This window comes from Melanerpes formicivorus, unplaced genomic scaffold (genome assembly GCF_026170545.1).
Source record: "Melanerpes formicivorus ecotype bairdi unplaced genomic scaffold, bMelFor1.0.p_v2 SCAF_2, whole genome shotgun sequence".
In the NCBI taxonomy this organism is placed as follows: domain Eukaryota; kingdom Metazoa; phylum Chordata; class Aves; order Piciformes; family Picidae; genus Melanerpes; species Melanerpes formicivorus.
In genome coordinates this window covers 32,050,665-32,075,179 of record NW_027142354.1, presented here as the reverse complement: position 1 = coordinate 32,075,179, position 24,515 = coordinate 32,050,665, and the positions used below count along the sequence as shown (strand labels likewise).

At 41.5% G+C, this 24,515-nt stretch overlaps 1 protein-coding gene across 3 annotated transcripts in view; it reads left to right on the top strand.

Annotated features, from left to right (window-relative positions):
* Window positions 1-24,515, top strand: part of PLD5 (phospholipase D family member 5) — a 264,750-nt gene that overhangs the window by 152,520 nt on the left and 87,715 nt on the right. For all 3 annotated transcript variants that reach the window (XM_068155368.1, XM_068155374.1, XM_068155383.1), the window contains exon 5: window positions 9,946-10,073. In XM_068155368.1, coding sequence (XP_068011469.1) covers window positions 9,946-10,073 — 128 coding nt within the window. The remainder of the gene's footprint in view (window positions 1-9,945; window positions 10,074-24,515) is intronic.

Sequence of the window (24,515 nt, the reverse complement as noted above, 5' to 3'; positions counted from 1 at the left end):
AAATCTGTTAAAAGAGACAAGAAATGTTTGCTATTTTCAATAAAATTATTGGAGGGAAAGAAAAGGCTATTTGGGTATTTTTAAGTTACATTGAATTCTTGTGCACAAACTGAAATTTTTTGTTCTTGTTTGTAAAGATAGTCTAAACTTAGTCCCAAACAGTAAGGGTATCTATAGCAAATATAGTACAGAAATCTCTGATTTGGGAGGCCAGATCTAAGTGAGAAAGTGTGTAGCTGAAGCATGTCTGCTTTCCTGACGTGTTCCATATAATGAACTGCAGTGCTGGCTGCTTGCATTTGTGAAGTACTTGCTTATCAAACACCTACTGTGTGGCAGCATGATGCCTCCCAAGGACACAGTGCCTTTGTGAAAGAAAGAGAGAAAGAGAGAAAGAAAGAGAGAAAGAAAGAGAGAAAGAAAGAGAGAAAGAAAGAAAGAAAGAGAGAAAGAAAGAGAGAAAGAAGAAGAAAGAAAGAAAGAAAGAAAGAAAGAAAGAAAGAAAGAAAGAAAGAAAGAAAGAAAGAAAGAAAGAAAGAGAAAGAAGAAAGAAAGAAAAGAAAGAAAGAAAGAAAGAAAGAAAGAAAGAAAGAAAGAAAGAAAGAAAGAAAGAAAGAAGAAAGAAAGAAAGAAAGAAAGAAGAAAGAAAGAAAGAAAGAAAGAAAGAAAGAAAGAAAGAAAGGAAGGAAGGAAGGAAGGAAAGGAAGGAAGAAGGAAGGAAGGAAGGAAGAAAGGAAGGAAGAAAGGAAGGAAGAAAGAAAGAAAGAAAAGGAAGGAAGGAAGGAAGGAAGGAAGGAAGGAAGGAAGGAAGGAAGGAAGGAAGGAAGGAAGGAAGGAAGGAAGGAAGGAAGGAAGGAAGGAAGGAAGGAAGGAAGGAAGGAAGGAAGGAAGGAAGGAAGGAAGGAAGGAAGGAAGGAAGGAAGGAAGGAAGGAAGGAAGGAAGGAAGGAAGGAAGGAAGGAAGGAAGGAAGGAAGGTTTTTCCAGAAGAAAATGTAGAGTGTAAAATTCTACAGTAATAATTACAAATCTTAAAAAGTCAAAGACACACCACAGGGCTTAAGAAGAAGAAGTAGGAATAAAGGAAAGAACTGTTACAGTGCAAATAACAAAAGCCCATGGGGTTAACAAGGTTAATGGACTTTTAAAAATCATGTCATTACATTTTCAATATTACAGAAAGGGATATCAGGCTTGAAAACCTGTTTCTAAATACTGGATATTTTCTTTTTAACATGGGCTGCTCTGCATTTTGTATGGAATCTCAGTACTTTATGGACTAATGGAAGCACTCTGTCTTTTGGGTAAAAATGAGAAATCCATGAGTTTGCCCTGGGAAGTGGATTTCCATCTTTGGAAAGACCAGAGGTCAGTAGTCATATGAATTTCTTCCTTGGTTGCAGTCTAAAATTCTGTGCATAGGTTAATGAAACATGCCCACATGCAATTAATCAGCTGAGCTACAGAGCTACCTGCAGTTCACAGGGATGCTCAAGCAGAGTGTGCCTGTGCTTCATTTTGTGAATAAAGAGGAGAGCTTTTATCTCTACGCTGTTGTATTGGTCATGTTTGCTCACCTTGCAATTAAGATGGACCTGTCACTTTTTTTCAGTAAATCAGAACTTTTATCTAGCTAGGTGGGTAAGATATTGCCAGGCCTCTCTTTTGCATCTCCTGTGTCATGGGGCAGGGAACATTTTGGTTCTATGTCTGTTTTTTTCTGCTGAATAAGTCAAAAGGGCCTAGCAGGCAGTGCAAAATGCATTCATGTGGATGAGAGCTTTAACACTCAGCTGAGAAATCAGTATTTTAATTGCTGGGGCTAGCAACAAAGGCCAATATTTGGCATCTTCAAAGCCACTACCAGGGCATATTTAGATAAATGTTACCTTGGGAACTAACTAGCTTCCCAATATGTCATGGAAGTTAAACAAGCAATTGAAAGAAATTAATTCTGACCTTTCCTATGTACTGAAGAATCTGTGATCCTGCATCCAATGAGCAAACTGTGTATGAGAGGATCCCATGACAGGTCTTTTCTGGATCCTCTGTGACACTGGACCTCTGTGTAAGCACATGAGAAATGTCAGCCTAAGCAGTGTCTTCCGTGAGGCAAATGGCTATGCAAGATAACGCAAACAAATACTGGGGCTTGCCACCTGGAACTTCTGAGAAGCCTTATTTTGAGAGGAACCAGAGGCTGCAATTACATCAGTGTACTTCTAAATGGCACCACTGACATAAGCAGTTCCTGCATCTTGTTGCACCTAGCCACAAGCCACTTATTCCTGCACTTAAGTTTTGCCTTCAGCTGTGTCAGAAAAATTGTTTAGTGCCACATGATGAGCTGGACTAGTGAATTATCCTGTATCTGAAACAACCATCTAATTTTTATTTCTTTTTAACCAGAATCCATTTTCTGATCCAGTTCATTCCCTGGACTCTGAAATTCTAATTGAGCACAGCTGAGGAGGTGGGAGAGGGAAGAAGAGTTGTTGAAAATGAAATCTCTTCACGCCACCATTGCTGGGGAGTTCTGTTAGTGGCAATTGTTTTTTTAACCATGCCAATGGTAATTCTGCAATGCTTTGTTTTCAGTCAGAGAGATGGTTTCTGCCATTCTCACTATTTCTTCCTCCTCTCTCCTGTCACCTCACTTGACTCTTGGTTTCCTCAGTGTGTGTACAGTGCAGTTTCTGGGCTATACTGTCTCAGAAATTATTTTAAATCACTGAATGAGTGAAAAACAGCACCAAAAAATAATGGTGAGTGTAGAACATATTTGTTCTCCCTGGTCATGCAGGACAGAGCACATTATGTTGCAGTCTGCCACCGAGGGAAGGGAACCAGGGGAGAAGCTGGCTCAGCGCCTGGAGAGGGGGCTGGGAAGTCAGCCAGCAGTGACGGGGCCTCTGTCTTCTCACAATCGCAACTCCACAGGGAGATCCTTGACTGCTGCCCATCTGCTCGGGAAAAATCTCTCATAGCAGCCTTTCTTCCAAGCTCCAGCCAGGCGTGGACACATGAGCCGACTGGGGAGCTTGCCAGTGGATGTGGGCAGTGGCAGCACGCATAGGGCAGAAAATGTTTTCACCCACACCACAGCCCCAGATGTACGAGCCCACCCATTGTAATTCCACATCTTTCCAGAGACTAACAAGAGGGACTTATGGAACTTCAGTCACAGATTCCACTCCTGTGTTCTAATTTTCTCTTGAGTCATTATGTCAATGACCTCAGATTCTGTAAAATAAGGCAGCAGGCATTACAGTACTTTTCAAGAAAAAATATTTACATCAGAAACAGCCTGATTTGACTACATTAACTTTGGGGGCCAGCATTGTTTTTGAAGCTGCGTGTGCATGTAGTTTATGGATGGCTGTTCATTGGGAGAGAGTGAGAATTTCATTTAGAAAGAAGACTTATTTATCATGCAGGTAGTTTGAGACAAACTAATGTGGTGTGAATGTAAGTTATATTACAAAGGCTTTCAGGGGATTGTTTCAACTTGTACCAGAGTGTGATTTCTTTTAATACCTATGATTTCTGTTTTTGCACATGTGGCAATTGCATATGGAGCTGCAGCAAGGTTTTTATTGTACACCGTTTTGGGGTTGTTGTTGTTGTTTTGGGGGTTTTGTTAATTTGGTTTTATTTGGCTGTGGGGTGGTTGGGTTTTTTTAATTGTTATGGTCCTAAACTTATGGAATCAGTGTGCCCAGGTGGCCAAGAAGGCCAAGGGCATCCTGGCCTGTATCAGGAAGAGTGTGGCCAGCAGGAGCAGGGAAGTCATTCTGTCCTTGTACTCAGCACTGGTTAGGCCACACTTTGAGTACTGTGTCCAGTTCTGGGTCCCCTCATTTTAAGAAAGATGTTGAGATGCTTGAACTTGTACAGAGAAGGACAACGAGGCTGGGTAGGGGTCTGGAACACAAGCCCTGTGAGGAGGAGGCTGAGAGACGAGCTGGCATTATTTACCCTGGAAAGGAGGAGGCTCACGGGAGACGTTATTGCTCTCTACAACTACCTGAAAGTAGGTTATATGCAGGTGGGGGATTGGTCTCCTCTCCCAGGCAATCAGTGACAGAAGGAGAGGACACAGTCTCAAGCTGCACCAGGGGGTTTAGCCTGGATGTTAGGAAGAAATTCTTCACAGAAAGAGTGATTGGCCATTGGAATGGGCTGCCCAGGGAGGCTGTGGAGTCACCATCCCTTGAAGTGTTTAAAAAAAGACTGGATGAGGCACTTAGTGCCATGGTTTAGTTGGTTAGATGATGTTGGGTGATAGGTTGGACTTGATGATCTCAAAGGTTTTTTCCAACCTGGTTAATTCTGTGTGATTCTGTGTGTAACAGCACATAATCCCAGAATGGTAGGATTCAGTCCTGGCAGTTTTTAAAAAGGAGAGGGGGCTCTGTGTGTATAAGGTGCAGACAGAAATGTAAACAAAACAGCTGATCCGAAGTTACTACACCTTGCTATCAGAGATGTCCCTAAAAGTCCTTGAGTGTTCTCTCTTTAAAATAAATCTGAATGATTAATCCTTGTGGGGCCAGGCAGACTTTTAAATTGCATTTCAAATCCAATATTCCATAAAAAGTACAGAAATAATAAATAGTCTACTTTGTCTTTAATCATTCAAAAAATAACTTTGTCAAGTTATGCATTCCTTTGCTTTTGTACTTGTTTTCCTCTGAGTGCTGACAAGTCATGTTAATGGGGCTGCTGGAACAACTCCAGACTTTTTGCAATCAGTTGAGGAAAATGCATGAAAGTTCCTGGGTAGTGATCTTCTGTTTGGGTCGTTTGTGTCTGCCCAATATGAGATAGCAACTCTGCCACTTGCAAGCAAGGTATGAAAAACTGGATTTTTGTCTTGGCAGAATAAAAATTCTTTTTAATCATGGGTGTACTTTGCACTAAGGCTTGTAGCTGAAAAATAAAGGAAATGAAAGTGTCTATTGCAAAATGTAGGGAAGGAGACATTCACTTATAGAAGGTGTGCACATCCTAGTGAGCAAATAGTATTTTTAAAAAGATTTGGGACCTAGGGATAGTAAAGGATCTGTTACTAATCTTTCTGAGGTAGCACATGATGATTAATTGCATCTATACTGTTCTGAAGACTCAGGTTTGCTGAAAGAGTACAGCAGGTCTATAGCGCAATGACAAGTGCTGCATGTGCTGCCTCCCACCCATGTGGTAGCCTCCCAGGGAGGCTGTGCAAGGTGTGGTGCAGGCTGCTTGAGCACCAGCTGTGCTCAACTTTACATGGGCTTGTGAGCTTTAGGGCTTATGGTATGGACTAGTTAATTCTGGTCTGAACTCTGGCTTGTGGCCACCCACCAGAAGGTAGATCAAAATGTGTATCTTTGTGTGCCAGGTGATTGTCAGCAGTGAAATGAAACAAAAAGGCCGCAGCTCACATTCTCAGAGTCCTTTTTAAAGGTCTGATTACTTGAACTATTTGCTTGGGGATATGGAGAATTGGGAGAAAGAAAACGATAATGCTTTGAGCAAAACCTGTGGATGTGGTGATGAGAAGAGTGAATGGACAACAGCTGCTCCTGCTGTGGCCATCTTGGTAGTGACATGGAGTGGTGACTGGAAGATGAGTGGTGGACTGGATGTGTTGCAGGAGCTTTTGTCAGTTTCAAACTGTAAATGTACAGGAGATGTAAGCAGCCTTGCTTTCACTGCCAAACTCATTTCACCTGCTAGGCCTTCCTTGGATCCTGCTGTCCCTTCTCCTTTGCAACACCTCTACAACCTCCTTGCTCCCCCATCATACCAACAGCCCTGTGTAGATCCCTCTGCTCCAATGTGCTCCCTGCAGCCTGCACTTGACAAGCTCTGTTTTTCAAAACGGGGAAAGAGAGGCATTCAAGAGGCCCTGCTCATCTCCTCACTTCTACAACTCTCTCATTCCTAGCAGGAGGTAGCAGAGCCCAGTGTGGCTCCACAACGCTATCTGCCAGGGCTCTGCATGATGCAGTCCCAACACATACAACAAACAGAGATCATGTATCTCTGTTTCCAGTCTCTTTCCTGCTGTGCCATTGTTTCCTGCTGTCAGAGCTAATGGGGTCAGGGCTCTTGGTGCTTTTCTCACCCTTGCTCTGCCAATTGTGAATGACCTGTCATTGTTGCTGTAACTTTCTCTGTTTGGCACAGCACTCCTCTCAATCCCTAAATTCTTCCACTTTCTGTTTTTCTTTCTCTCTGTCTCTAGAAACACTATAGTGAAAATAAGAAAATTGTGAAGACAGAAAGCCAATTTTAACCATGGTACAAGCAAATGTAGCTTCTGTTTCTTGGGCATTATGTTTGCTAACTCCAGAGTGAGTTTAGCCTGTAACTGGTGCTGTTGAAAACTGTTGCAGGCATAATTTGCATGTTTGCCTTCAAAGCAGCTGTGATAATAGCAGCTTAAACAGTTGTCCTTTCTGTGTCTTCTTTAAAAAATTATTTATTGTATTCACCAGACATGTGATTTAGGTCAGTGATGTTGGCTCTGTACCGGGAGAATAAGGCAATATCATAGAGTGCATGCAGGTGTCAGATCCAAAGCCTCCTGGGTGTACTTTCTCCCAGCTGTTGGATAAACCTGAGTCTGGGGGCTGAGTGGCAGCCTTGTGATCCCCAGCTTCCTGTAGTCTCCTACAGAGAAGAGTCTTCCAGTTTGTGTAGCTGCCTGGTGACCTTGCTTGAGCAGCAGTAAAATCTACAACTATCATATGCTGTAACAGGTACACCAAGATGTGCTACTTGATGGCATACAGTTTTACATGGTAGATCATATATGTGATCAGCTCTTGATTAAATTCTCCTACTTAGTGTTTTGATTCAACCATGGAGGAAAGGTTCTAGCCTTAATCTGCTGTTCCTGAAGTTAAGCTTGCCCTGAAGCCTTCATAGTTTTATTAGTGGAGTATCTGAGAGCAGGCAGAAATATCACTGGCTTGTGCCATCCTTCTTGTTTGGGAATTGTATTTCTTTCAAAAATGAACAACAAGTCAATCTTTTTGCAATACTACTAATGTCTTCTGGGATTTTTCCTCCATTGTGACAGAAAGTAAGAAGCTAAGCAGCAGCCTGGCACCTCCCAGGAGCCATGTTCCCAACACTTAAGGAAGATGGCAGGATCTTCTCTGTGTGTCCCAGACTTCAGTCATCTCCATTCTACAAAGTGCAAAACCTTCCTACCTAAACAACAAAACTACTCAGAGAAATGTCTGTTACCTAAAGGAGGTGTTAATCCCTAAAGTGGTCCCTTATTTCCTTCAGGAGGGTAATCCAGCCCAAACTTTAGAATTCACAATTTTATGGGACAAGCAAATTAATTTGAGTTTTAAATGGCAGTACTGGTTTTCACTAAGACCTCACTCATAAATTTAATTTTCAGTGAAACAAAACTGTTAATTTGCTTTTTTTTCAAGAATCTGGCATCTCTATTAGCAATCAAGCCTACAAATTGTGCCTTCTGTTTGAACTCTGTAGGCCCACAGCATTGTGTAATTGAGACTGTAGCATGATAAAGAATTCTGTTGTGGCTTCACATATTGATCACTCCAATTTAATTTTCTCGTGAGACCTGGACCACACTAGGGATGATGGATTGTGTTGAAGGCCTGATAAGCCTGTTTTAACAAAACATCTCATGGGCTTCTGGAATGGAGGTAATTATCAATACTGATTCACGCTTCCTTTGAACAAAAGTTAAGGACTCATTAATAGGCTGCTCAGCAGCTGCTTTTGCAACACCTGACTTTTTTTTTCATTAACTTGACAATGCCGTTTCCTCGGTCTTATGAGTTAGCTCTTTCCAGAAGGAAGAGAAATTGGGTTCCAGGCTTTTGGTTTTTTTTATGATGTGTATGACAGCAGTATCTGCTGCACTGCAACATTTACTGTTAGGGTAATTGAAGCCTTGACTATGTTCTAGAGTGAGAGTCCCATCCCACTGCTCACACCCACAAAACCTGGTGGTTTACAACTTCTGAAATTTGTGTCAGGTCTCTGATGATGTTTGCTGGTTTTAACATTAGTATTGCTTTTTAAAGAGTCTCCTGTTGTAACCTTGGCAATAAGCATTTTTGTTTGGCATTGGATATTGTACAAAATGTTTTAAAACTATGTTTATTTTAGGCTGTTACTTATGAGAAGTAAGATCATTGTGGCTTCCAACTGGTTTACCTTTGCTATAAAAAAAATCCTAATGTTTCATTTATAGCCTGTCTGATCTAGGTGTGTTGTGGGTGCTAAATTCATACTGCCATTTAATATTGCAAATTGGGTGTATGGAAAGAAAATATGATCAAGCCAAATTGCTATGTTAAAATTTATTTTAAACACATTTTCAGATAAGCAGCTAGAAGTTTTGCACCTTGCAAAACTGTTTTCCTTAGCTAGTATGGTGAGCTGCTTTTGTTTTGTTTATTTACCAGAAAAAAAATTAAACCATCTAACACCTCATATAGTGTTTTCTGATTTGTTTTCCATTACAAACACATTATCTCATTAATTAACACAGTTCTGCTCATTAATGCATGAATTGAATGTCAGCAACAACACATATTAAGAAAAATGGAAAAATACATTTCTTTTTATGCACAGATGAATATGGATGGGTGATACCTAGAAACTGGTCACAGCAAATGTAATTGTACAATAAATTGAATTCTGCTCCAAATCCTGTGGTGTATGGTTAATGTCTTGTGAAATGTGGCACCTTACCTGATTTTTGTCCTCTTCTTGATGTCTGAACTTCTAGAATCGTTTGTGCAAATGAGGATTACAATTCTCCTAATAAAAAAGAAATATTTAGCACTGATAGCTGTTGCTTAAAATTGCAAGTCAAGGCAGACAGGATAGGGAGTTAGATTAAAAGAAATGTATAGTTCTCTACATATCCTAGAATTCTTCTGAAATTGTGGGTCATATCAAAAGATTACTGGAATTCATGGTACTGAAGATCCCATAAACATTTAATGGGAGATGGCTGGTACCATCACTGCTCTCCATGCTGCTATTTATTGTCACTTCTCCAGTTACAGTTACAGCTAAAATGTGAAGGTGAGTGGGTTACTTTACCTTCAGGAATGATTAATTCAGATTAATCACCTAATTGTATCAACTAATCTTACAAACACTTGGAGTACAGAAGGAGCAAAAATTATGTGAGAAATCTTCTAAACTCACATAATGCCAACTATTGTTTAGATTTAGTCCTGCAGACATATTAATGAGGCTAGTTCAGACATTCCTTCTGATGTGAAGTAGCCAATGTGCTTTTTTACCCAATAAGTAACTCCTTTGATTTTAGCAGCCTATAATCCTTCCTGAAACTGTGCAGCTCAAAGTGGTAAATTGAATGTTACAGATTAGCAAAATTAAGAGCAGTTTCAGCATACTTTGGGCTTTTGCTTACTTCCTAGCTCCTTAATTCTTCACTTCTGCTCCTCTTGTTGGGGTCTATTCCACACAACAGCCCATTATAATCTACATTTCTGAAATACTGCATAAGGGAAAAGAACAAAGTCTGCTTTTCACAAAGAGGTATTTTAAAGGTCACTAATATAATAAATATGTAGCAGGATTGAGTTACAGAATAGGCCTGTAAAAGTAAACTATTTTAGGAATATACAGTGCTGAAAAAACATAGCAATTATTTGGTTCTAAAATTGAAGAAAATTAAGTATACAGCATGGGAACATTATCTCTACCTGCTTTTCTGGGATATATGTTAATTAAGATCGTTAATAGTGGGACAGTAATGCTGTTTATCATTGATTTTAAACTTTAATGGCATGTTTAATTACATCCTTTTTGAATTTTGGAAGATGAGGTCCTGAAATGTGAAGTATTTTCTTTTCTTTTTTTTTTTTTAAATGTAAATTATGTTATTTTAAACAATGTTATTTATTATTTCATCCTTAAATCTGTAGGTGCTGAAGTGTTGTATATGAACATGTCAGCATATAACGAAGGTCGACTTCAGTCATCTTTCTGGATTGTTGATAAACAGCATGTATATATTGGAAGTGCCAGCCTAGACTGGAGATCACTGGGACAGGTAATTAAATTGGAAAAGTAATACTATGCCCTTGGAAAGTATAATGAGGAAAACAAAAGTTTCTGATCAGAAAGTCGAGTTGGATAGCTTTCTTTTTCTGATAGCCTGCTGGCAAAAGGGCTGACATCCAAACCTGTGCTGCCATGGTTTTGATGACTCTTCTGTGTTTGTAAAAGTGTATTACTATAAATTTTACTTCTTTTCTTTGGAATAACTGTCCTCAACACTTATGCTTTCTGCTAAATTGTGGAAAAAATGTGTTGCATTTATTGATTTCTGTGAAGATTTTGTTGTTTGAAGATGGAAAGTTCTAGTTCACTTACTAAAAAAAAGAAAATTGACCAGACCTGTTGGAAAACAAGCCACTATGGAAACTCCATGCCGGTGTCATAAGCGTGATGTAGCCCCTTTTATCTGTCATTTAAATATGGAAAAGCTAAATTTGGGACAACTTCCAAATGGATGAGGGGTATTATCCTGTAATACCCACTGTCATTAGGGAAGGAGAGATTTATGGGTGCACAAAGTCAAACAGAATAATGTTGTTGAAGGTTGTATGTATTAGAGAGAATTCCTTCTTTTGATTCCTTATAAACATGAGAATTGAAGGATCTGTACTAAGGCATCTGACAATAACTGGAGTATGGAGGACCATCTCCAGTCTACGACCACTTTGAAGAATTAATTCATCAGTAATGCCCCTTATTTGCCTTCTTGTAGGTATCTACAGCTTTTTTCTTTCCATAACAGTCTTAGAATTATTCACAGCTGCCATGTTCATTTTTGCTACATACCACCATGTAAGGCTGCTGTCAGTCTCATATAGGGATTGGAACCTGTGCTTTTAGATCTTGGTATCTGCATAAAAGAGGGGGAAAAGAAGCAGTCCTGGATCGTTATTAATTGCACTAAAAAAACTTGCTTTCTAAATATGAGCAGAGTCTCAGGAACACATGAATGATTTTGAATAACATTTCTAATGATTTTAAGAAGGTATATTGGTTCTGTTGAAGTTTTTAAGTTTCTTTTTAGCAGAGACTGAAACTGAATAATACCAGATCAACCTTTTTAGTAAAGAAAGAGTGGATAAATAAATTTTTACTGTTTCTATGTGCAATCATTTATTTAAAGGTAACTTTTGGACGTGTACAAAGAAATCTGGAAAACTGATAGAAAAGAGGATGCTAGCACACCAGAGAAAGCCTTGACCAAGAGGATGTTATATTTTTAGTCAATATAAGAGCATACAGTTTGGGCTTGGACAGTTTAGAAGTTAAATGTTTATGCGTTAAGCCTCATAAGGTAAACTATTTGCCATGGTTTAGTTGATTAGATAGTGTTGGATGATAGGTTGGACTCGATGATCTCAAGGTCTCTTCCAACCTGGTCTGGTCTATTCTATTCTATTATTTTATTCTATTATTCTATTATTCTATTCTATGCTATGCTATGCTATGCTATGCTATGCTATCCTATTCTATATTATAATAAAATAGTTCTTCAAAAAAATTATTTAGCTTATAAATAGTTTAGCTTTATTATCTCCTCTTGTAATGGGAATTTTGAGTGCTAATGAAAATGCTAAACATGGATAAAAGAAGCACATCTACCCTACAGATTGTTATATTATTATATTTACTGATTGTGTTTATGATCTGCTTCACAGCTACTTCAGCTCTTTATAGGTTTGGTCTTTTCATACTGAAGTAACTCTTAACTCTTGTAACACACCTACATTAAATTTCTATGCCAGTTCTTTGTGGGTTGATGCTTTAAATGTGATTCCTTACTGTTAATTTTATTACTTTATCTTTTTTTTCTGCATGTATTTGGATTTTTTTTTATTGTATTGTCATATAACAATGTATTTTTATATGTAGTGGTAAGATGCAGCTCTGAAGAATATCTGTTAAAGAACACCAAAAAATCTCTCTGAATTACAGATAAAAGTAATCTGCTTTCAATTACCTGAGATTTCTGAAACAGGCTTCAGAAAAGCCTAAGGAAATTAGATGCTTGGCTCCTGTTGACATCAGATAACAAGTATCCAATTACCTTACCCTAGAGTTACTGGTTAATAAATCAGGGCAACTGTCAAAGAGATCTGCTATGCAGTCTTAAAACAATAATCTGTCTTGAACTTGTCTTTTCACAAAAGAGGCAAAAATTATCACAGAACTCTGTTGCTTTATTCTGAGCGCTTTCCTCAAGGAAAATGCTTTTCACAGACAATCTTAAAACCCATGGGGGAAACACACCTTGCATGGATACTTGTTCTCATTATGAGGGTTACAGTGTAGCTGCTCAGGAGGGATCAGGTCTCTCTTTGCTTCTCTCAAAGAAGTCTAAATGAGTAAGGACTGCATTTGACTGCAACTAACAAAGCAGATGGTGCCAGGCCTGTCCAGCCCCATATCCTTGTGTTTGCGCTGCCTGCAGTAACAGTGTAGAGCTTATGCAGTTTTGCAGCAGGAGGCAGTGAACTTACTGCTGATGTCACTATGCATTTCTTGTTACATCCTGGTTTACCTGCAGGGAAGGTACTGTGAGATGGCAGACTGGGCTGTTATTAGTCACATATCACATTAAAAGCTCATCCAACTTTAGGAGTAACAGAACTTGTGGTTACTGAATCAGCGAATCACTTCAGTCAGTATTACTAGATCTTAACAAGATGTCACAGAGTAACGTGGGTCTTTGTTGTTCAAGAAACTTATATTACTTGCACAGGAAGCACAGCAACTGCCTTCTCACTCAAACAAAACATCCAGTATGAGTCACTTTGTAGTTAAAAACGTCTTGTTACTCAGCATCACAGTTTCAGTGTAAATGATGTGTGTCCGTCCAGTTTCTTACCTAATGCAATAAATACCCAAGTGCAATATAATGCTTACGATTGTAACTCGCCATGGCCGTCATATCTTTTCATGTGCCTTCCCCTGTATTTAATATGTACATGCTTATTCCTTCTTCTGTATTGAACTGTTACGTACATTCAGGCCAGTAAATTGCATACCTCGTGTAGGAGCACCTACCTACTTCTCTGTTGCGGCAGCTGCACCCGACAGGAAGCAGATATCTGCAGTGTTTTCACCCTGCACTGTGGTCTCAGAGCTTTCTTACCTCTTGCTTGTAGAAATGTTTCTGTGACATAACACTTAGAAGCTCAGCATACTGGAGAATATTTATGCAAGGGCACTGTGGTAGATACAGCTGCTGTTTGGTCTCTTTGCAAAGAGATAAAAGTCTGTTAGCATTATTCTTCTCCTTGGAGCCTGAGTCTAAAGCTGAAATATTGATTTAACTTTTAATAACTTCTTAGAAAAAAACATCAGGACTTAACATGTCCAAAGGTGTCAGCTTTGTTTTTACAGTTTTTTTTGAGAGTTCTTCTCTAGGTTTGTAAGGTGGACACTAGAAAGCAATTTCATTTGAGTTTTGTTGCCCTCTTCTTGACTTGGCAGTACTGACAAGCAGCAATGCTAGTATTTCTTTTGAAAGTAAATTTTCGGCATCAAGGAGAGATTTTTGTATGCTGCATATATTACTTAAGGAATAACCTTGAAAGTTTCATATATCCTTGTGGCTTCACTGTCAAAGCTTTATTACTTGCCAGATTCTCAGCTTTTAAATTATGGGCAAGACTGAGAGTACATCACTGCATTTCAAGTAGAACTATGCTTCAGGTAGATTGTAAGTTTGCCAAAACTCTAATAATTTTGGCTGAAATCATCTGTGTCAGTTATCTCCTTCAATCTGAAATCAGACCCCACAGGCAAAAGAAAAATACCATTTAGACTCTCTGAAAACAGGATTTTACAAAAATTCATACTAAAATACAATTACATAACCCACTGAAAATTCTGGGTTATGAACAGCCAAGTTTTACCACTTTCTTAGGCAGATACTGTTTTTTTAGATATCCTAAGCTATGCAAGGTTTTATCAGTAAAATAATCTGTCTACTGATCCAGTTTGTTTCTGGTAAATGTTTATAAACTGATAAAATGGTGCAAAAACTATAGAAACAAGTCTTGCAGGTTTATCAGCTTGATGAAGGACATCTGAAGAGATGGTTTCTTGTTCTGTGGTAGCATTTTGCCTTCAAAATGCGGTTTAGGGGGTAGTAGAAGAGGAAAATTGTGAGGATAAAATTGTAAATCCTGTTTTGCACTTTTTATTTCATGTAGGAGATCTGTGTAATCAGCTGTACAACTTTCATTTTACACTTCCCTGACATGCATTCAGTAATGGATGAGGTTGATTAAGTATTTTACCAGGATTCCCAGCCACCCACCCTCTAAAACTTTAGTCTTGTAATCATCACAAAAGCCAAGCAACACCTTTTGGGCCATAGCTGTGCAGCCGATTTAGGTATATATGCTGATTACTTTTTGCCTGTGATTCAAACTAATAAGAATCAAGGCAGTCACAGTGCTGTGTTTTACTTTCTAGCTCCTTGACCAGGTAACTTATGAATGTACTTAAATAAATTATATCTGTTATATGAAAATTGTTATAATATTAATGCAAAGGAAGAGGTTAAAAAAAAAATGTCTTTTTTTGTTCATTTGTTCCATCCCTCCCCCCAGTAATTCCAAAAAGGCTTGGAAATGCATTTAACATAGTGACTAAGGATGAGGAGAAGGCTGAGGTGCTCAATGCCTACTTTGCCTCAGTATTTAGCAGCTGCTCTTTAGTAGGGCAACCCCTAACCTGTACTGGTGCCTGCTGTTATCCTCCCCAAATACAGGACCCTCCACTTGTCCTTAGTGAACTTCATGAGGTTTGCCTGCACCCAGCTCGCCAGCCTGTCCAGGTCTTGTTGGATGGCAGCACAGCTTAATGGGGTGTCAGCCACTGCACCACCACCCACCCCCACCCTCCAGCCCCCTGGTTTTGTACCATCAGTGAACTTGCTGAGGGTACTCTCAATCCCTTCATCCAGGTTGTTAATAAAGATGTCCATGCCTCTGTAATCGCAGTGAGATCATAGCCCTGCAACTGCACCCAGATCTCTAGTTCATCTTGCTTACTTCCCATGCTGCTTGTGTCGGTATACAGACACTTCAGAGAGTTAGCAGAGGAGCATCTGTTACCATTGTGGGTATCACATAATCCACCATCCCCTACAACCCCTGGGATAGGGGTGGAGCTGCCTCACAATTGTCCCAGGTTTCTCTTCAGTGACCCTGTTTTTTCCCCTCTTCCCCCTTCCAAATTAAAGACCTATCAACCATTCCTGCTAGTTCTTGCCCCAGGACTTTTTTTCCTCTTTGAGACAAGCATTTCCTATCTATAGTCAGCAGGCCTGGGGTCTTGTAGAGTAGCCTGTGATCAAAGAACTCAAAATCCTGCTGTTGGCACCAGTCCCATACCCAGACATTTATCTGCTGGATTTTCATATTCATGCCCTCCTCATCAGGCATAGCTAATGGTGGGACAGAAGCATTTGTCTCAGGACCTCTGAAGTCTTTCTTCTTTGCTCTAAACTTTTTGTTGAGATTTTATCATTGCCTACTTGGAAAACCATCAACAGGTAGTAGTCAGTTTTCTCACTACACCCTTAATCCTGGCCCCAGATAGGAAACAGACTTGCCTAAAGAGTAGATCAGGTCTGTATATAGGACCTTCAACATCCTTTAGAAGTGAGTCCCCAATGACAAGCACCCGTCTTTTCCTCTTAGCTGCGGATCTTTTGACAGTAGGCTTGCTCACTCCTAGCCTCTCTGAATGACGTAAACTAGACAAGCTTTCACAGCTGCTGTTGGTTGGTTTCCTTTGCAGAATGTTGCATTTGGTAGAAACAGGTTCACTAAGAACAGCAAATCTATTCTTCAGAGGCACCTGAGGGGGTTCAGCAGCTACTGGGGTGCCACACCTGCCACATTTGGGAGGAATCTGGCTCCACTGATCTCCAATTTCTGAGTCATTCTGTTTGGGAAGCTGGCAAGAGGGTGGGAGCTTTCAGTGTCCTGACTTCTGCATGGTTGATGGGAGTCTGATTCTACCAGTCCAGCTCCCTCTTGCACTCCCACAGCCTTGCAGCCTTTCAACTTCCTCCTTCAGCTCAGCCACTAGGCTGAGAAGGTCACTCACGTGCTCACAGTGCATACAGGTGTAGTTCCTGAAGTCTGCCATGAGAAGGGAGAGTCTCTGGCACTCCCTACAGCCAGCTGCCTGGACACCTGCATTTTTATGTCAGATCTCTGTCTGGGTCAACACAGATCTTGTGGAAACAGCTTTAGGTCAACACAGATCTTTCGCTATTCCTGCCCACGTGCCCTAATTAGAGAAAACTTGAGCAACAAACACGCATGACTTAGCACCTCCCTCTGCTGATTTGTTGGGGTGGTGAAAACACCCACGAGAACTGTCTGTGCCCATGCCTAGCCTGCCCCTCACCTGAGAGAAGCTGGCTCAGGAGAGGAGTCACATGCTGCTCTGCATGCTGTGCCTGTCCTGTCTCGGTGAACAGAGCAAAACCAAGTCTGAGATCGTAGATGTTTTCTTGATTGTTTGTTCTTCTGGTTGTTTTAAATTCAGGCCAGTTTAACCTGAATGGCTGCAAGATGTAATTTTTTAGGGACCAAAATCCCATCCAGGCTGTAAAACATTGTGTTTCTGAGAGCAAAAAATGAATGTGAAGTTTCATTTTCCCATTTATTTTATGCCTCATTTGGATTCTTTGTGTGATTTGTTTCATCAATACAAAGTAAGACTTCAGAAAGGCATTTGGTTTCTCTTTGTCTAATAAATACATCAGGAGGAGGACTGGAAGAATAATACCTGACATCTTCACCTATGGTTTTTGGTTTGTTTTGTTTGTTATGAAGACATGAATTCTTGGTGAATTAGGCTTAGTCTTATGAGTAGAATTTTTTGACCTTGTGTGGTGGGTGGAAGGGCAAGGCCAAGAAGCCTCCTCCCTTCCCCCTTTTAAGGTGAAGGGAAAAGAAAATTGAAGGGAAAGGAAAAAAAAAAAACCTCACAAGCTGAATTAGCAAAGCAGTGGAGCTATATTTACAAATCAAAGTAGGGAATGCAGGGGAATATTTACAAATTTACAATATCTACAATATATACAAAGATATACAACAGAGTAACACAGAAATGAGAGTGACCCCCTCGGCAGAGGGGTCCCCCACCTCCGCTTTCCCCTCTCTTCCCCCCCTTTCCCCAGAATGGGATAGAAAGAGAAAGAAAAGAGAGGAAAAAAAAAATTTTAGAAGCAGTTCGTGTTAATTGGAAGGGAGTTAATATACCGGCCTTTATCTATCTTCAAGGCCGAGGCCTTGGCAGAAAGCCCAGCACAGAGACAGAGAGCGGCCGCACCGTGGAAAGGCGGAAGCAAGACTGAAGATAGAAGCACCAGAGTGCCCAGTTCATTCCCAGTTCACTCCCAGTTCAGAAGGTGCTTCCTCCCACTCTTCCAATGAAATTAGTTTAGACTATTCCTTCCGTTTACCAACTTCCGTCCACCATATTCCCTTTCTTAAGGGGGCAACGTCAACCGGCCACACCTTGCTACTTTCATGAAATTAGTTTGGGCAATGTTTTGAATAGCAGAAGTTTATCTAATCATCTGCACTGCAAAGTATCAATAATCTGGTTTTGCTGACTATCAGCAGTGCCTTGGAGCACTTTCTGGTGTCCCATGTGACAGTTGGGTGTCTGACAGGACTCCTAAACAATAGCATTCCCTTTTCAGGCAGTCTCCTTTCCATTCTCCACTTACTCTCTTGTTGTTAGAAACTGCTGATTGTTACCTGCATAATTTAAGGAAATTAGAAAATTAGATAAACTCTGCTACGCTGTTTATCAGGTTGGAAGCAGTGCCCTATTTCATCTGAAGACTTAGGTTTCTACTTGATGCAACTAAGATGTTAAATAAAATTACAACAGGGCCAAAATACTGTAGAAGGTGAGATGTGAGAGTGCATGAATGAGAACCCCTGTATGGCCTACTTTGTGTAAAACATACTTGTCTCTTTAGAACTGGCTCCTATAGCATGTGAAAGTTTTTGCAATTATAAATTATCAATTGCATTTGAAGAATGAAACATAAGTTATTCTGTTAATAATTCAGTTGCATCAACAGTCAGATTAGTAGTGTAAGATGTTAAGAGGTCTGTAATTATACAAAAAAGGTTTATAAGCATCTGTAAATAAAGTAGATAAAGTTATGTTTTCAATTATAAATATGAATAATCTAGTGCATCCTTGCCATGAAAGTGTATTGCATTGTGAATTTGCTGAAATTAAATCCCTATGCTTATTAGAAAAATTAAAGGGGAAAAAAAACCACACCAACAACTAAAACAAACCAGTCTGCCAGCTCAAAGGCCATGCTTAGTAAGTGGCAAAACTCATCCTAGGCATATTCCTTCTTCTCTTGGTCTCTATTTCTGCAGATGCAAATTAAAATTTTCTGCACATTCAGGAAGCTCCAGAATGCTGCCAAGGAGTAATGCTACCCATGCTTCTTTGTATTTATCTCTTTCAGGGAAGGGGGAATGATCATTTACTGAAAGTATATGCTTGAACACTGTAGTTTCTCTTCATGTGTCCTCTTCTAAAATCAAAATGTAATACATGCTGGACCTTTATATACCTCAAACTACATCATGATTATCTCATTTGTTTCCAGTTTCCCCCAAATCTTGCTATAGCACAGCCACTTCTCCAAACCAATCATTGAGACAGGATCTGCACATTTGCAATTTCTGTTAATGAAGGTTGCATCCTATCAATACAGAACTGTATGGCACAGAATGCACTCTGTAATCAGTCAGTTATTTTTCTGAACTTTTACCTAAATTACTCTCTTGAAGTTATGTAATGGTGCATCTGGTCCTTTTGAGATAAGGTACTTTGCCAGTTAGTGGAATTACAGCTTTTCACTCAAAAGTTATATTGAGAGTTGCTATTTGATATAATGTTCTAGTATGAACAACATTTATACCCCTAATGTGCACTTGAGACCATTGCCAATACTTGCCATCTTCTTGTAATAATCATTTGCTTAATTTTCTTACTGTCCCAGTGGTGTCCAGTATCATATTGCTATTAGTAAATTGAGCACAGTCTCAAGTGCCCTGTAATATGAAACACAGCTCTTTCAACTTCATCATCCACCAAGGGTCAATCAAGCTCAGATGGGTAAATGTTAGACTGGAAGTACCTGCAACATAATACCAGTATATTCTATCTGAAGTAATATTTCTGTGTTAAATAATACCCCCTACATATGACAAAGAATATCTGCTTCTAAAAAGCTTTTATATATTGTTAGTCATGTGATCCAGCACTTAAAAAGCTTTGTGCTGCTCATTTGATTTATTTCAATGGGATTATTTCCAGAACTAGCTAATATTATAAAGATAACATAAAAATGCAACGCAGATCTTCAAGTGTAGGTGAATGAGTGAAAATATGATGAGAACTGGTCCAAGTAGATGTTACAGAGCTGTTTTGACAATTAGATACCTTTTTAGTGGGTCTGTTTCTTACCACATAGAAAACTACTTGTACTGTCATACCAGTACTGTAGTGTTATTACAGCTTGTCCTTCAAAAGACAGGGTGAAAATATATTTTTATTTAAGAACTTTTGCATAGAGTCTCCTTCTTTGACCAAATCTAGAGCAGTTTGATGGCTGCTACCTATCTCCAAAACAGCAGCTTGTCTTTTTTTGAGCCTCTATTTTATTTTGTGTGTGTATGTGTTTGTGGGAAGATATGGTGCTCTTGAAAATGTGCAAAACTTGAAATATCCGTTTATCATAGTGTAAAGTTTGTATTTTTGGCAGTCTGATGTTTTGTTTTATTATTTAACTGAGACACCACTTATTCTCTGTTACATCCAGTAAATCAGGACAGTGGATATTGCCCATTTGGCTTACTCTTTGAAGTTTCACAGTATCACAGTATAACTAAGGTTGGAAAGGACCTCGAGGATCATCAAGTCCAACCTATCAACACAGACCCCATGACTAGACCATGGCACCAAGTGCCACATCCAATCTCCTCTTGAACACCTCCAGGGACAGTGACTCAACCACCTCCCTGAGCAGCCTGTTCCAACGACGAATGACTCTCTCGGTGAAGAACTTCCTTCTCAACTCGAGTCTAAACCTCCCCTGGCACAGCTTGAGACTGTGTCCCCTTGTTCTGGTGCTGGTTGCCTGGGAGAAGAGACCAACCCCTTCCCGGCTACAACCACCTTTCAGGTAGTTGTAGAGGGCAATGAGGTCACCCCTGAGCCTCCTCTTCTCCAGGCTAAACAATCCCAGCTCCCTCAGCCTCTCCTCATAGGGCTTGTGTTCAAGGCCTCTCCCCAGCCTTGTTGCCCTTCTCTGGACACGTTCAAGTGTTTCGATGTCCTTCTAAAGTTGAGGGGCCCAGAACTGGACACAGTACTCAAGGTGTGGCCTAACCAATGCAGAGTACAGGGGCACAATGATTTCCCTGCTCCTGCTGGCCACACTATTCCTAATGCAGGCCAGGATGCCATTGGCCTTCTTTGCCACCTGGGCACACTGCTGGCTCATATTCAGGCAGCTGTCGATCAGCACCCCTAGGTCCCTCTCTGTTTGAGAGCTCTCCAGCCACTCTGACCCCAGCCTGTAGCTCTGCATGGGATTGCCGTAGCCAAAGTGCAGCACTTGGCACTTGGACTTGTTAAATGACATCCCATTGGACTCTGCCCATCTGTCCAGACTGTCAAGATCCCTCTCCAGAGCCCTTCTACCCTCTAACTGATCAATACCTGCCCCCAACTTGGTGTCATCTGCAAATTTGCTGATGACTGACTCAATCCCCTCATCCAGATCATCAATGAAGATATTGAACAGGACAGGGCCCAGCACTGATCCCTGGGGGACACCACTAGTGCCTGGCTGCCAGCTGGATGTGGCACCATTCACCACCACTCTCTGGGCTCGGCCCTCCAGCCAGTTCCTAACCCAGCACAGAGTGTTGTGGTCCAAGCCACGAGCTGACAGCTTAGACAGGAGTTTGCTGTGGGGGACGGTGTCAAAGGCGTTGCTGAAGTCCAGGTAGACCACATCCACAGGCCTCCCCACATCCACCAGACGGGTCACCTGATCATAGAAGGAGATCAGGTTGGAGAGGCAGGATCTGCCCTTCCTAAATCCATGTTGGCTGGACCTGAGCCCTTGGCCATCCTTCAGGTGTGCAGTTATTGCCGCCAGGATAATCTGCTCCATCACTTTCCCTGGCACTGAGGTCAGGCTGACTGGCCTGTAGTTTCCAGGTTCCTCCATCCGACCCTTCTTGTGGACGGGGACCACATTGGCCAGTTTCCAGTCACCTGGGACCTCACCAGTGAGCCAGGACTGGAGGAAAATGATGGAGAGCGGCTTGGCCAGCTCATCTGCCAGCTCTCTCAGCACCCTAGGATGGATCCCATCCGGTCCCATGGACTTGTGAGTGTCCAAGTGGCTCAGCAGGTCCCGAACTAATTCCTCATGGATTTCCAGGGCATTACACTGCTCCCCGACCCCATCGCCCAGCTCAGGAGGCCACTCGTCCTGAACTCCTGCCTTGCTGTTAAAAATTGAGGCAAAGAAGGTGTTCAGGACCTCAGCCTTTTCCCCGTCTTCAGTCACAGTGTTCCCCTCCAGGTCCAATAAGGAGTGCAGGTTCTTCTTGCCCTGCTTCTTATTGTTAATGTATTTGTAAAAATGCTTTTTATTATCTTTCACAGAGGTTGCCAGCTTCAGTTCCAGCTGGGCCTTTGCCTCCCTAATTTTTTTCCTATATAATCTAACAACTTCCTTAAACATACCTTGAGAAGCCTTCCCCTCCTTCCAAAGGTGATACAGCCTCTTTTTCCCCCTTAAATCCTCCAGGAGCTGCTTGCTCATCCAGGCCGGTCGCCTTCCCCGCCGGCTCATCTTTCGGCACGTGGGAACTGCCAGTTCCTGTGCCTACAAGAGCTCCTGTTTGAAGTAGGTCCAACCCTCCTGAACTCCTTGGTTCATGAGGGCTGCTACCCAGGGGACTTTACAGATAAGTTTCTTAAACAGGCTGAAGTTTGCCCTCCAGCAGTCCAAGGTGGAGGTTCTGTTGGTGCTCCTCCCTATCTCCCTGCATATTGAAAACTTCACTATCTCGTGGTCACTGCACCCTAGGCAGCCTCCCACGATCACATCTCCCACCAGCCCTTCTCTATTGGAGAACAGCAGGTCAAGCAGAGCCTGTCCCCTGGTAGGCTCGTTTAACAGCTGTGTCAGGAAGCAGTCCTCCATTCGCTCCAGGAATCTTCTGGACTGCCTCCTCTCTGCTGAATTAAGTTCCCAGCAGATATCTGGGAGGTTGAAGTTGCCCACAAGGACAAGATCTGATGATCTTGAGACAGCCTCCAGTTGCTTGTAGAACAATTCATCAGCCTCCTCATCCTGGTTGGGTGGTCTGTAACAGACTCCAACCAGGATGTCAGATTTGTTAGGCTGCCCTCTGATTTTAACCCACAGGCTCTCAACTCCCTGGTCTTCTACCTCAAGTTGTGTGGCAGAGAGTGACTCCCTAATATACAGAGCCACCCCTCCTCCTCTTCTCCCTCGCCTGTCTCTCCTAAAGAGCCTGTAGCCCCCCACTGTAGCACTCCAATCGTGGGTGTTGTCCCACCAAGTTTCTGAGATGGCAACTATATCATAATCGCCCTGATGGATCAGGACCTTCAACTCCTCTTGCTTATTGCCCAGGCTGCGTGCATTGGTGTACATGCATCACAGCTGGGTTCCTGACTTCTCAACTGACCCTACCTTATGCCCTACTCTTTCCTCTGCAGAGGGACCAATTGCCTCACCCACCCCCTTCAGACCCATTTAAAGCCCTTCTAATGAGCCCTGCCAACTCCAGTGCCAGGACTCTCTTACCCCTTCTAGATAGATGCACCCCATCGGGACCCAGCAGGTCAGGTGCAGTGAAAGTTGTCCCATGATCAAAGAACCCAAAGTTCTGCCACTGCCACCATCCCCTGAGCCAATTGTTGATGGTGTGGGTTCTCCCATTCCTCTCAGTGTACACCCCTGCCACTGAGGGAACTGAGCAGAACACCACTTGAGCTCCTGCCCCATCAATCAATTGTCCAAGGGCCCTGAATTCCTTCTTAATCGCCCTGGTGCCCTTCCTGTCAATCTCATCACTCCCAGCCTGTATCACTAGCAGAGGGTAATAGTCAGTGGGCTGGATTAATTTAGGGAGTCTCTTTGCAATGTCCCTAACCTGCGCCCCAGGTAGGGAGCAGACCTCCCTGTGGGATGGGTCGGGACGACATATGGGTCACTCAGTACCCCCCAGGAGAGAGTCCCCAACAACTATAACCCTTCTCCTTTTCTTTGTGGAGCTGGTCGTTATAGCTGGTGGGGACCTCTTGGGCTTAGGCTCCTTCCTGGAGCTGGTTGTTATAGCTGGTGGGGACCGCTTGGCCTTAGGCTCCCCTCTGGATGCCAATACAGTATTTACAAATGAATCTCAGTGAAGCAAATAGGCTGTTGGTTTCTTGCAAGCATTGATGTGCACTGCCAACAGAGGGCTGGATATAGCCAGGTGGGAACACAGGTAATGTGGCTGATCTCTTGTCTTCTATGTGTGCTTCTGTTATTGTCTAGTAGCATTCTTGGTTCCTCCTCACTTCTGTGGGCTTCTGTTTTTGTGACATAGTGACTGAAAACCACATGGGGCTGCATCTTCACCTTGAGCTTAGAACCAAAAAGACCTCATGCCTCTCCAGCTTGGCTAGTTTCTCTAGACGTGGAGTTGATTCCTATCTCTGAGGGAAAGCTATTCCTGTTTATCATACCTCTCCCACTGTTGTGCTCCATTCTCACATGCATCATCCACATTATGTGTTTGTATTTAGTATAAGAGAGGGCAAAACACAGCTTGCTGCATATTTTTATTTGATTTCTGTTGGCCGTAGGAGTATGCTTATTACTCTATGATCTCTGAAATTGCAGGTCTATTTTTTTCTCTTAATTTTTTTCCAGTTGCTGTGAAAGTTCTGTAGAATAGCTTTACCTAATGTCATAGTAATCAATAATAAACTCTGAATCAATAAGTAACAAAATTGCAGTGCACAATTACAGAATACCTAGTTTGGACAGATAAACACATTCCTTTCCAAAACATCATGGAATGTTCAGGTAGTTGAATCTCTGCAATCCAAAGGAAAGGACAAAATTATTTCTCCAGTAAAACTAACCTCATAATTATTTGCTTGTTTCATTATATTTGCCATGCCATCACTGCATGTCATAGAAGAGGCTGCAAAGAGAGCGTGTCTGGTTCTAGTTTATGAGTGGTCCCTCAGACATTTGACAAGTAAGGACAGTGTGTTAGGATTATCAGACTCAAAAGTTCTGGATGAGTTCTAGAAGTAGTTAGAAAACTGAACGAATGCAGGAATTTTGTGC